The following is a 12254-nucleotide window of genomic DNA, read 5'->3' as shown; positions in this document are numbered from 1 at the left end:
GGGTATTGATATTCGGAAAGTTAATTTTTTTTTTCAAATGCTACTACTCACTAAAATTATTGCTATAAATAGGAAATAAATCTGACAATTTTTAGGGAGTATTTTAGTAGAAATCCAGCCGGGTAAATGGAAATTCGCTTAGTCTGCAGATTTGCTGTGGCGGGGGTATTGATATTTGGAAAGTTAAAATTTTTTTTTAAATGCTACTTTCTTTTGTGGAAACACTTTTGCCAAGTTTCGTAAAAATATCTCAACGGGTTTCTGAAATAATAAATATTTTCCCAAAAAAACAAAATGACGGATTACAAGCCGAAATCCAAAAAATATTATTCTTCATTTATGACTTAATTTTGCATGTAGAATTAGGTCCTGTATAGCCCATCACACTTTTTTGTGACACCCTGTATACTTTCTCTATATGGTTTTCTCTGTAATATCCTTTTTTCAAACATTCTACTTTACCGATTTTTATGATTTAGTTTCATTGATTATGATCTACCGAAGGAACAAGATGGTAACTAAAAAAGGTAATTTTGTTTTGAGCCTTGCCCCCTAGCGTTTGATTGGTTTTTGTTCACTTTCAGCAATCCAGTGATGCAGACGAACTTTCTTATTATTATTTATTTTATTTTTTTGTACTTTATTAGGAGTTAAAATTATGAATTGTAATTTAATAACAGCTGATCCTTCAGTTTATTTATTTTATTTTTATTTATTTATTATCATCACATTACATGAATGATTGACAGGTGATTTGTCATCAAACTAAAATCTATTGTAACAAAACAACAATCATAATATTGAATACTTAATAATAATTATACATTTGTTAGGAAATCTTCCAGTGAAAATAACTCCTTCTCCAGAAGCCATATCTTAAGTGTTTTTTTTTTATTTCAATATGCAATCGATTTCTTTTATTGTTGAAGGCAGCTTATTATAAATTTTGGGTCCCATATATTGTGGGGATAAATGAAATAATTTTAGTCTATGTTGCATTGGCTTTATTAATTTTTTTTATGTTGTATCATGGTTGTGAGAGGGCTGACTCTCCATAAGTATATCCAAGTTACTCTTGACCATCATTGAAATATAATAAATATAAGAGCTGTATAAAGTGAGAATTTTGAATCAACTGAAATATTCTTGGCAATGTGTATCTGGAGGAACCTTGGCTATATGTCTAATTAATTGCCCTTTTTCGAAGAATAAACACTTTTTTGAGCGCTTTCACTATACGATCCCCATAAAATAAGTCCGTAATTCATAATTGAAGCAAAATAAGCATGATATACTGCAATTTGTGTGTCAAAATTTGTTGTATCTCTAATTACTTGTAATACAAATATCATATATATATATTATAATATAATACAAAAGTGGAATGTGTATCCTTACAGTCAGATAGCAAACAAGAGTCAAAACAGTTTTGTCAGAATGAATTTGAAATAGCCTTAGCTATTTTTTTTGTAATAATTGTAACCTGCTTGAGGTAGGCAAGTCATTCTTTATGATATGGATCTTCAATAAACAAATTAAAATTATTGTACATTTTTATTATTCGGTGGGCTGTGACGAGCGAAAACAGAATAATTATAACTTGAGGTCGTCCAGTGGTGGAAAAATCTAAAAAAAATTGGAGGGAGCGAGCTGGCGTAGTGGTTAGAGCGCGGGACTTCTGTCCCTGAGGTCCCGGGTTCAATCCCCGCCAAGTCACCAATGGATTTTATCTAAGTGATAATGCCGCAACCCCTAGGTCTAGCCTGAAGTAATGTGAAAAACAATCCCAGGCTCGTGCCTAGCGTGAAAAATCAACCAAAAATATCTATTGTAGGCCTACCATATAGACTTTTCTATTTTCACCCAAGGTGTAAATTAAAACATGTGATTGGAATTTCTTCCATCTGTTTTAATTTTCTGTTTATAATTTGTTCTTATTTCGTCACTAACCGTCCCTTCATGGCAACCTATAAGGCCAATGTTATTTTATTTTTATTTTTAAATATTCATTTTTTGTGCTCATTTTTTTGGCCTATTTTAATTTATTATGGGATTTTGCACAGTATGCGTAGATTTCCCCTACGATGCACACAAGCTGATAATAAATGGTATCAGCGTTCTGACACATACTTTCTCCTATAAGCTTGTCAACAACCTTTATCATGGGTAAGCGGTGAGAGTAAATATATTTTATAGATAAAAATCAATAAAGTTGTAACAACTTTTGAACCGTAATTGTTACAGCAATGGGGTGTTCTACTATTTTTTTAGAATTATTAGGACCATAACATATTAGTTTTGATCAAAACCAGCTTTTCTCCAAAAATCAATTTCTTTTGTTATTTTAATGTTTTTATTGGGAAAATAACATAAATTACAATAACTTTTTAACCGTAATTTTTACGGAAATGGGATTTGTACAATTTTGTTTGGAATTTGTATGGAAAGGACTAAAACATACTAAATATTTAAAAAAATCGTTTGAGCTATTTTTGAGAAAATCTTATTTTTTTTTGTTATTTAAAAATCAAAATTACAAAAAATTGAATTGATTTTCAGTTAAATCTATTTTAATAACATTTAGGTTTAACGAGTACCTAGGTTTGCTGCTACAAGGAAACTAATAAAGTGTGTTTTTGAGTAAAATATTGATAGTTTAGTACAAAATAAATACATTTGCCAAATTTGATCAAAATATATCCATAAAAACAAGCAAACTACACATTTGACAATATTCTCCATAAGAATAACATGGGAATTTTAAATTAACAATTTTTTATTAAATTTTCTCCGTTACTAGTAACCGAACAAAAATACTTTTATATACTAAATTATTTGTTTTTTTTAAGCTCTTTAAAAGGGTCTTAAGAGAAATTGGGAAATTTTGTGTTTTGAGGGTTAAATAAGGGTTATTACATACTAAGTTAAATCGAAACCGGCTTTTTTTCTAAAACCATATTTTTTGTTATTTTATGGGGTTTTTATGGGAAAATTACATAATTTACAATAACTTTTTTTGAACCGTAATTTTTAAAGAAATGTGGGTCATACCATTTTGTTCAACATTTAAAGGGCTACAACATACTAAATTCTTATCAAAATCGTTCGGGCCATTTTTGAGAGAATCCAATTTTCCCGTTCTTTTATGGGTTGTTATGGGGAAATCAACATTAGCACGTTGACTGCTGAAAACCTTCACTATGGCGCTCCCTAAACTGCGGGCAGAGCCCCGGCACGCTACTGAATCAGTGATCGCTATTGGCATTGAAATATCTCAGTAAGACGAATCGGAATCACAAAAGAGCAGTGGAGATTGTTCTGTGTTACCCCGAAAGTGGACGTAGTTCACTGAAACACCCATAGGTAGCAGCACTGCCTGGATCGATAACCAGAGTCTTTGTAATATGGCTCGAATAGGGAAATTCTCTAAAAACAGGACAAAATTATTGCCAGACGGGATTTTACGGGAATGTTTAGTACCACCCTACACTAAAATAAAGCTCGTATTCTAAGCTACAGCCTGGCAACAATCACATTGTCGTTGGCCGAGTGCTGGGTTTAGACAGACGCAATATTTGGCGGGCGATTACACTACTGTTATAGCAGTAGGCCGCGAGCAGTGCCAGTGCAACGCTACTGCTATAGCAGTAGGCCGCAGTCAACGTGTTAAAAATCAAAATTTCAAAAAAATGAAAAAAAACCCTGGAGATACCTTGGATAAGATTAGAACCTACACATCAAATTTCATGAAAATCGGACCACAGGTGTAGTCCCTAGCTCTGTACACATCCAGACACATAGACAAAACCAGGACTACAAACATAGAAGGGCTAACCCACTAGCACTTGAAAAGTGATACCAGTCTCCCTCCCCTTGCGGGCGGGTGCAGCAGTACAGTATCTCATACCTGTGTTTGCACTCGCTCTGTCGTAAATTTTGTTCTAATAATCCAGATTTATGACTGTATCGGTTTTTCATAACGTATTTATTGACAGTAACCTATACGATAATACAGTAGAGTCCCGCAAACTCAGCGTAGTGTTGACTGGAAGGGTGCCGAGTTTGTGAAATGCCGGGTTATCAGGAACTAGGGTTAAAAATAAAAACAATAACATTTTTAAGCCTTTTACCTGCCTTCTTTATTTATATTTTTAATACAAGTCAGTATTAAGTCATCAGATATAGTACAACAAATCCTTTTTAGGAGTTACGAATGATTTGACTTGAGTCCATGTTGAACTCAGACTCAAAAAATCACTAATTTTCTGAGCTAGGTGATGGCCGAGTTATCCAGACTGCCGGGTAATCGAGTGCCAAGTTTGCGGGACTCTACTGTATGATAATATTTTTTTTTTATTTTATACAGAAAATAATAATAGCATACTGTCAAATAGGTGATATTCATAGAACTAGTGGAAGTGTTGTAAAATAATTAACTAAGAAGCCATTAGTAAATAATTTATCTGCCCTAACATTTTAACAGGAAATTGTGATATGCAAATAAAATGCAAAAACTATAGATTTCTAGCCTAAACTGAATAATCTGTTTAGCTTAACTTACATTAGAGTGATTCAAGTTCTATGCTTACACAAACCTCAGTTTCTTTTGATGAAATAAGTAAATAAAACACACATACAGTTGACACAAAACACAAATAACATTTTATTATACACATTTTCATTTAGACCTATCGTTTACAGGATTTTTTCAATAAACACCAGAAACAATAATGTTTATTTTATTTCTTCATCATTTTAATAAACATCTCGTATACATGTTGTAGACTAGATTTACAACTCAATAAAAAGTCAACATTTCCCTGACAAAGGTGATGTTATGTAGAAAGGAATGAATTGGCTAGGATTTTAATCAGTTAAAGTTGTAAAAATATAAAACACTTCCTCCTTTAATCTTAACTTTGTGACCGTACACGAAAGCTACTACAACAGGCTGTAATGGGAGAGGTTATTATATATTTTCGTCTATAGTTCAACTTACCTCCATAAGATATTGTTGATATCCAACTATTAGTAGATTGGTGTTCGCCGACGGCAGAAACACTTATTGGGAATTGTTGCCCAAATCGTAAACAGTTCTAATTTCACCATCCAAATGTTTATGCTTCTTTTTATTTTTCACATTGACAATATTTTTAGCTTTGTTTCTCAAAAACCTATTTAGCCGGTTACTTTTTGAGTTTGAGGCTACATTGCGTTTGCTTTAGTTGTTTTTTAAATTGTTTATTTGCGAATTCAATGTCTCAAATTGTTTAGATTTCTTGAAAAAACTCAAACATTCAGAAAGTTTAGAATTTTTCTTGTTTGTATTTGAATTGCAACAGTAATCATAGTTTAGTTCTTGTATTTTTTTTTTTTTTTTTTTTTTTTGACTTGGGCCACATGTTGAGTTTGAGTATATGGATTTAGTTTGGGCTAAATTTTGATTGAAGTGTAAGAGGGCTTGAATTAATTAATTTTGGACTTGTAGCAGGGCTTGACCAAAATAAGAAAAAATGAAGCAATAAAAAATTCTAACTAGCCAATTTGGATTTTTTGGAAGATGAAAATCTTCTACGACCAAGTAGACATCACCATTAACTGCCTCGGACGTCATCGTCGCCGTTCGCGATTGCGGCAAAATTATGATCATTTCCCGCGGCCGTGTAGGCATCATCATTTACTCCCGCTGCCACGGAAACGTCATTGGCGTCACACTGCGATGATCGCGGCAAAATCATTAAAATACCCGACTTTCATATCAAAATAAAGACTAAATCCTGACTTTTCAAGACCGATTTAAAATTCTATACTTATTCCCGACGGATCAGTTACTGAAGGTCTAATTCCCAGAAGGTCTAATTAGACCTTCAACACACATTTTGCAGTTTGTACTTGTTGCTGAGGGTCTAATCTGGTAGTATGTCGAAGGTCCACTGATACTGTTTTAGACCTTGCGGGATTAGACCTTGGGCACACAATGAATATTTTTTAAATAAATGTTTATAAAATGAGAGTTGCTGAAGGTCTAAGATTCGAGTCCCGTAAGGTCTAAGATTCGAGTCCCGGAAGGTCTAAGATTCGAATCCCGGAAGGTCTAAGATTCGATTCCCGGAAGGTCTAAGATTCGAGTCCTGGAAGGTCTAAGATTCGATTCCCGGAAGGTCTAAAATTCGAGTCCCGGAAGGTCTAAGATTCGAGTCCCGGAAGATCTAAGATGCGGGCGGGCATTGCGTCGCCATAGATGAAGGCTATACAAGCAGGCAATAACGCAACAACTTTTAGAGTTGTAATTATCGTGATGTTTCATTCACTCCAAGATGGTCCACTCCAAAAAGATATTTTTAGAGTGAGCAGTCCGAAGCTCTTGCTGGTTAATTCTCCCTAACTTGAACTTCAGTACTTCAGTAATCGTCCGTCACACATTAACAACCAATTTTGTTGAATAAATATTAATATATTTAATACATCATTGGCCTGTGAGGACAGGGTTTATGTTTCACCGTGGTATCTACGGTAATAGCTTATCTAGAGTTATTATTTGCTTGAAATTAATTATTGCGGTGAACAACTACAGTACACTAACGATAACCAAACAGTAGAATAAAATAACAAACAGTAGTAGAGCTCAAAAGTATATTTATAACCTTTATATCACGGCGGATTCAGATTGGACTTACGAATTTGCTTGAGACGCATAAACAAAACAGGGAGCTAAAATTTCTTGTTCTCCTTGTGAGCTGCCACCCTGACAGCTGACTACCTGGCTCGCAGTCGTGGCTTACGTCCCCAGGATTAAAACCTTTTCGACCCTTTACTAATTGTTGTGGTTTTCGTCCCCCAGCTTATAGCCATAAACATTCGTGGCTTTCGGGACGCAGCCGAACTAGCCCTTCAACGGGTCGTCCGGCGTAGACTTCTTGACGGCGTAGGTGCATCCGGCGGCAACTCGCGTGCGGTTCGGCGAATTCGCTGTCAGTCAGGGCGCAGGCGCGCGACGGACATCGTGTAAAAAAAAACTTCTATAAAAACTCCCATAGCCCATCGCCGCATGACCGTGTGAAAGAGGTCTTAGATTTTTTATTTAAACAGTTTTAGAAAAAGTAAAAAAAAAAACAATTTAGCAGCCATTTTTCCAATATGGCCCCCAACTTTGATTTATATTATGGAAGACCCTATATTTTATGCTAAGAGTAAATAAGTCTTAAAATTGCTTCCACATTCTAAAAAGGCCATCAAATATTTTAAAACTTTGTGCCATGGGATCATTATCTTTTATGTTTTTTAACTTAAGCAGGGTGTCCACATTCTGGAAAGTCAGGGATAGTCAGGGAAAGTCATGGAAAAAAATTCTGGTCATTGAAAGTCATGGAAATAGGCAAAAAGTCATGGAAAGTCATGGAAATCCCCAATAATGGATGGATTTGACAGGACTTAATGCTCTAGTCGGCCACAACGCCGACTATTGTAGCATTTTTCTGAATTTTTCATAAATTCACAACAATTAAATTTATTACAGCTTACAACACAAATACTATTACAACTCAAACTTCAATACAAATATTGTTATAATGTTTTGATTTGTCTTAAGTTATGTCTATTTTGATAACCTAATTTTTTGAAACACTGTAAACTCAATAAAAAATTAATAATAAAAAGTATACAGTAAGGAAAAAAGAAAGAGTAGAGAGAACTAACCAGCTATGGGGACGGAGTAGACTGCGTTTTCTTTTTTCCTTCCATATTTTGAATACCATATTATTTTTACAAAATTTATTACTCTATTGTTATCTGTTAAATACATATTTAAGTATTTTCTGTGAAATAACTTGTCTAGGCAGTATTTTGTGTGTGTATGTTACATTATAATTTTTGAGTAAAGTTCGTGAGTCATGGAAATCGATAGTAAATGGTCATGGATAGTCATGGAAAGTCATGGAAATCAATGAAAAATTTTCTGTGGACACCCTGTAAGGTCTTTTTAGACTGTACCTAGATGAAATTTTAAGACTTTGTTACCCTTAGCATTTTATCTCTAAACTTACTCATTTAAGAGATACATGGCGTCGAATGTAGGTCTTTACACGGCACATAATTTTTTCTTAGTTTTAACACACTGTAACTCCTAAATGAGTAGCTTTAGAGAAGAAATTCAAATAATACAAACTTTTTCAATGGCATATACATTCTAAATAAATCATCAACTATAGAGTCTTATATTAGGGTCTAATGAAACCCTAACCAGTCGCAAAATAGTTAGTAATCAGAATTTGATCAGGCATTTTCCTTATAGAATATGTAAAGTCAATTGCACCTTAGGAGGATTACCACCAAATATATTTACACTAGACTAATAGTAGTTTTTGTAATGTCGAACAGAATCAAATTTAGGGTTAAGTTATGTCAGTGGGATGCCTTTACTTTACACTAATTTTGTCAAACCTTTACAAAATGAGCGTAGTCCTAAACATAGAAATAATAACTTGGTCGGTGTGCTAATTTAGCGGTTTTCACTAAGAACTAAGCTTATCTCAACAAACCTTTATTCACCTTTTCATATTTGACGATGACAAGTTCAAATATTTCAATCAGGGAAGCCTTTTTATTTTCATTATTTTTATCATAAAGGAAAAAAAACAATAAACTGTAAAAAAAGTGATGTACTGAGATATCTGAAGAAAATTTGATTCTGAGGTTATTTAAACAATACAATAATTGTTTTACATTGGAACTTTTTAGGGACTTATGTCCCTACAAGCCACTAGTGTTTAATACTGTAATTATTTTTTTATATTTGGGTATCGGAATAGTTTGCTTAAGTAACAATGGCATGAATAAAACTGTTTATCTAATAAACAACTCATGTTTACATGTTATGTTAATGTAGAGTACGTTCCAAAAATGCATAAACATTCATAGGCCCACGTGAGTACAAATAATTACGGTTATGAGGTATAGAACCAAGATACTTGTTCTTTAATCGGTTTTCGCGGAGAATGTCATTTTATGTCACATGTCACACTGTGTACAAGTAAAAACTATCGCTACGTTCCTATCGGAAATTCCGTGAAGAAGTTTTAAACTTTCCATTAAGGTTCCAAGGTCTCGCTCAAAATCACTTAATATTGATATTAAAATTATTCTCTGGCATCGCTCAGGTCCTGCACCAGGACCTTGAAACCAGCGGGGACCTCGGAAAATCACACCGATCGCCTCGGAACCGGCCTTATACGCACGCACGCAAAAATTCACAAACTTTTAGATTTATAATATTAGTAAGATGAAACATTGACTATATATGTGGTATAAAGTCAGGATGAAACTGTTTATGGGCTAAGTTAAGCTGAAATAAACAAAACAGAATCCTGAACACCAAGGAAACTAACGATGTTATTTTAACACCAACATTAACTTATTTCTGCTGAACTTATTTAACTTATTTCTGCCGAACTTATTTAACTTATTTCTGCCGATTGCACGATGGTTTTTTGTTACCAATTTAAACTGATGTAATGATTTATTCTGAGCTATAGCAACTGTTATGGCCCAGCAACTATGCAAGTAACAAAAATTAAAGTATCCAATAGTTAATGATATAATATAAATGAAGATTTTTTATATCTCCATCGTACTTGTAATAACGAGCTAGCAAAAAAATTGACGTGAGAGTTATTAAAACTATCACTAAGAATATTACAACTCTAAAAGCTGTTGCGTTATTGCCTGCCTAGCCTTCATCTCTGGCGACGCAATGCCCGCCCGCATCTTAGACCTTCCGGGACTCGAATCTTAGACCTTCCGGCACTCGAATCTTAGACCTTCTGGGACTCGAATCTTAGACCTTCAGTAACTCTCGTTTTATAAACATTTATTTTGAAGATATACATTGTGTGCCCAAGGTCTAATCCCGCAAGGTCTAAAACAATATCAGTGGATGAGTTTTTTGCATTTACTGTACTCTTAGACCTTCCGGGACTTAGACCTTCGACATACTGCCAGATTAGACCCTCAACAACAAGTACAAACTGCAAAATGTGTGTCGAAGGTCTAATTAGAAACACTCCCATTCCCGACTCACCCGTTTTTTCCCAACTAGACACCATATAAAAATAATAAATTTTGTTTACAAATATCAAACTTTGAGGTTCCTACTATTTTTTTAAACTTCATTTTTCTAACTTAACCAATAAGAATGTGAATCCTAATCCCAAGCCCCCAAGCCCCCTCCTTTAGCCGCCTCTGTTTATACATTATTTTGTTGCTGACCAGGTTGACGGGTCATAACAGTTGCTATAGCTCACCATAAGTCATTCCATTGGTAAAAAAGTTTGTGTATTCAACAGAATTTAGTAATTTAGATCGGCACAACCTGTCGGGGCTAACATCAATTAATTACAACAATTTTCATAAAGAATCTGGCTACAAATTTAATATGGGGATGGAATGTCTAGTTATATTAATAGTCAAAGACATTAGTAAAGTTTGTTAAGTTAGTGAGTTCAAGTTTTAAAGTTTGATAAAACTAAAATAAGTTGACTGTTTCTAAGAATTGTATTTTTATACACAGTCTTATTTTTATAATCGTAACAATTAAGTTCAAAACAATAACAAAAATCAAATTCATTCAGCTGCTATTTATTATTAGCCTTACTAAATCCATGCCTTTGGCTGAGGTAATGTCACAAATTTTCTGCACCATACACAATTTAGGGCCATCTGCTTTACTTTTATCATACGTGTCCAAAAATATACAGATCTTTACATTTTCATACAAATAACGAACAAAAAGTGACAGTTACAACAAAAGTGTACCGGACATTATTGTAGACAATGTTATAGCAAACAGAATAAAACAAACTGTAATTTGATATGTTGTTTTATAAGCTAGGAAAACATAATTTACAAAACCCTTACACTTTTTATGTGTAGGGGCCCCGCCTTTTGGCTGGACACTTGTATAAATTGTAGTAATCGATGGAAAAAACATTATACAATTTTTTCCCCCACTAAAAATACAGATTCACTTGACTACTTGCTTTCTCTTGACTGATATTCCCCACGTGCTTTTTGGCTTTTCCCTTATTTTTACTTCCTTGCGAGTTCCACTCTAGAGCATTCCGGCTAATAGTGTTGTTTCCCTTCCTTAACACAAAATGTATTGGGAGTATTTTGCTACTTGTTATCCTGCTTTAATTACAGGATCTGAAAGCGGGAGTTGCACAAGAGAGTGTAGTGTTACACTTGTCCGTATGGATGACAAACTTGCCAAGAAACAGACTTCAACTGGCAGTTTGATGAAACAAGACAATTCAACTCACTCAAAATCAGAAAAAAATTATGTTGATTTGAATGAGGAGCAAACAAAACAGCTCCCTTACTCCATATCAATGAAAGGTATGCTAAGCATAACTTTGGGATATATTATTCCAAAACCATTCCATCTAGAAAAGTCCAATTAGTTTTAAATGCTTTGCCATAATGTTATCTACGAGAAAATACATTTCAAATTTCTTTAGAATAAGCTATGTTTTTGACATCCTAAATGACAGTTATACTAGAGTCACTGACTTAAGTTCACTTAGTTCCTGTATATATATATACAGGGTGAATAAAAAGTCAAGACCCCAACCCCCCCCCCCCCCCGCTCTAATATTTTCCCAAGTAAATATACAGAGATCCTTTGGGTGGTCGTGCAATCTTAGCAGGAAGTTTTTTTATGATTTTGAAATTTTTAAGTGTCCCCCTTTTGGGGAAAAGGGGGATTTGGGAGGCAACTCAAATATTTTAAATGTAAACCCCCTTCAAGTGACACCTCATTTTGAAGTGTTTACAAAAATTTAAAGGATGGTGAAAACTAGAGGTCGCTATCTCTTCTCTATCCAAATTTGTAGCCCGTCAAATGTTGTGGAAAATCAGTTGCAATATTGGTTCGTAATTGTAATATTGGCTATCATTTTGGATAGAGAAGAGATAGCAAACTCTGATTTTGTTGGAATTCACATCAATATTGAATTAAATTATATTTAAGTTGGTAAAAGCTTTAAAAAACTTTAAATCGGATAGCTATTACTACTTTCAACACTCTTTTATTTACAATTTGAACTCACAACAATAAGCTTTTAAATCATAACTGAATCTTAGCAATGAAACATCAAGTACAAAGAGAATAAAATATATAACAGCTGATTCAAATTATTACACTAGCTGTATATAATTATCTGACAACTTCTAACATCCTCCCACCAAGTTCATGGAAC

The 12254-nt window shown here is 33.9% G+C and overlaps 1 protein-coding gene across 7 annotated transcripts in view; it reads left to right on the top strand.

The window, feature by feature from the left end:
- The window catches only part of LOC128987315 (uncharacterized), a 168233-nt gene that overhangs the window by 76071 nt on the left and 79908 nt on the right, over positions 1-12254 (top strand). For 6 of the 7 annotated variants that reach the window (XM_054408111.1, XM_054408128.1, XM_054408120.1 and 3 more), the window contains one exon: positions 11197-11391. The exons of the other annotated variant lie outside the window; for it this stretch is intronic. In XM_054408111.1, coding sequence (XP_054264086.1) covers positions 11197-11391 — 195 coding nt within the window. The remainder of the gene's footprint in view (positions 1-11196; positions 11392-12254) is intronic. 7 annotated transcript variants of the gene reach the window in all.

Source organism: Macrosteles quadrilineatus, unplaced genomic scaffold (genome assembly GCF_028750875.1).
Source record: "Macrosteles quadrilineatus isolate MER2022 unplaced genomic scaffold, UCM_ALF_1.0 Scaffold_1__1_contigs__length_201487025, whole genome shotgun sequence".
NCBI lineage: Eukaryota > Metazoa > Arthropoda > Insecta > Hemiptera > Cicadellidae > Macrosteles > Macrosteles quadrilineatus.
This window is presented reverse-complemented; position numbering and strand designations above follow the sequence as displayed.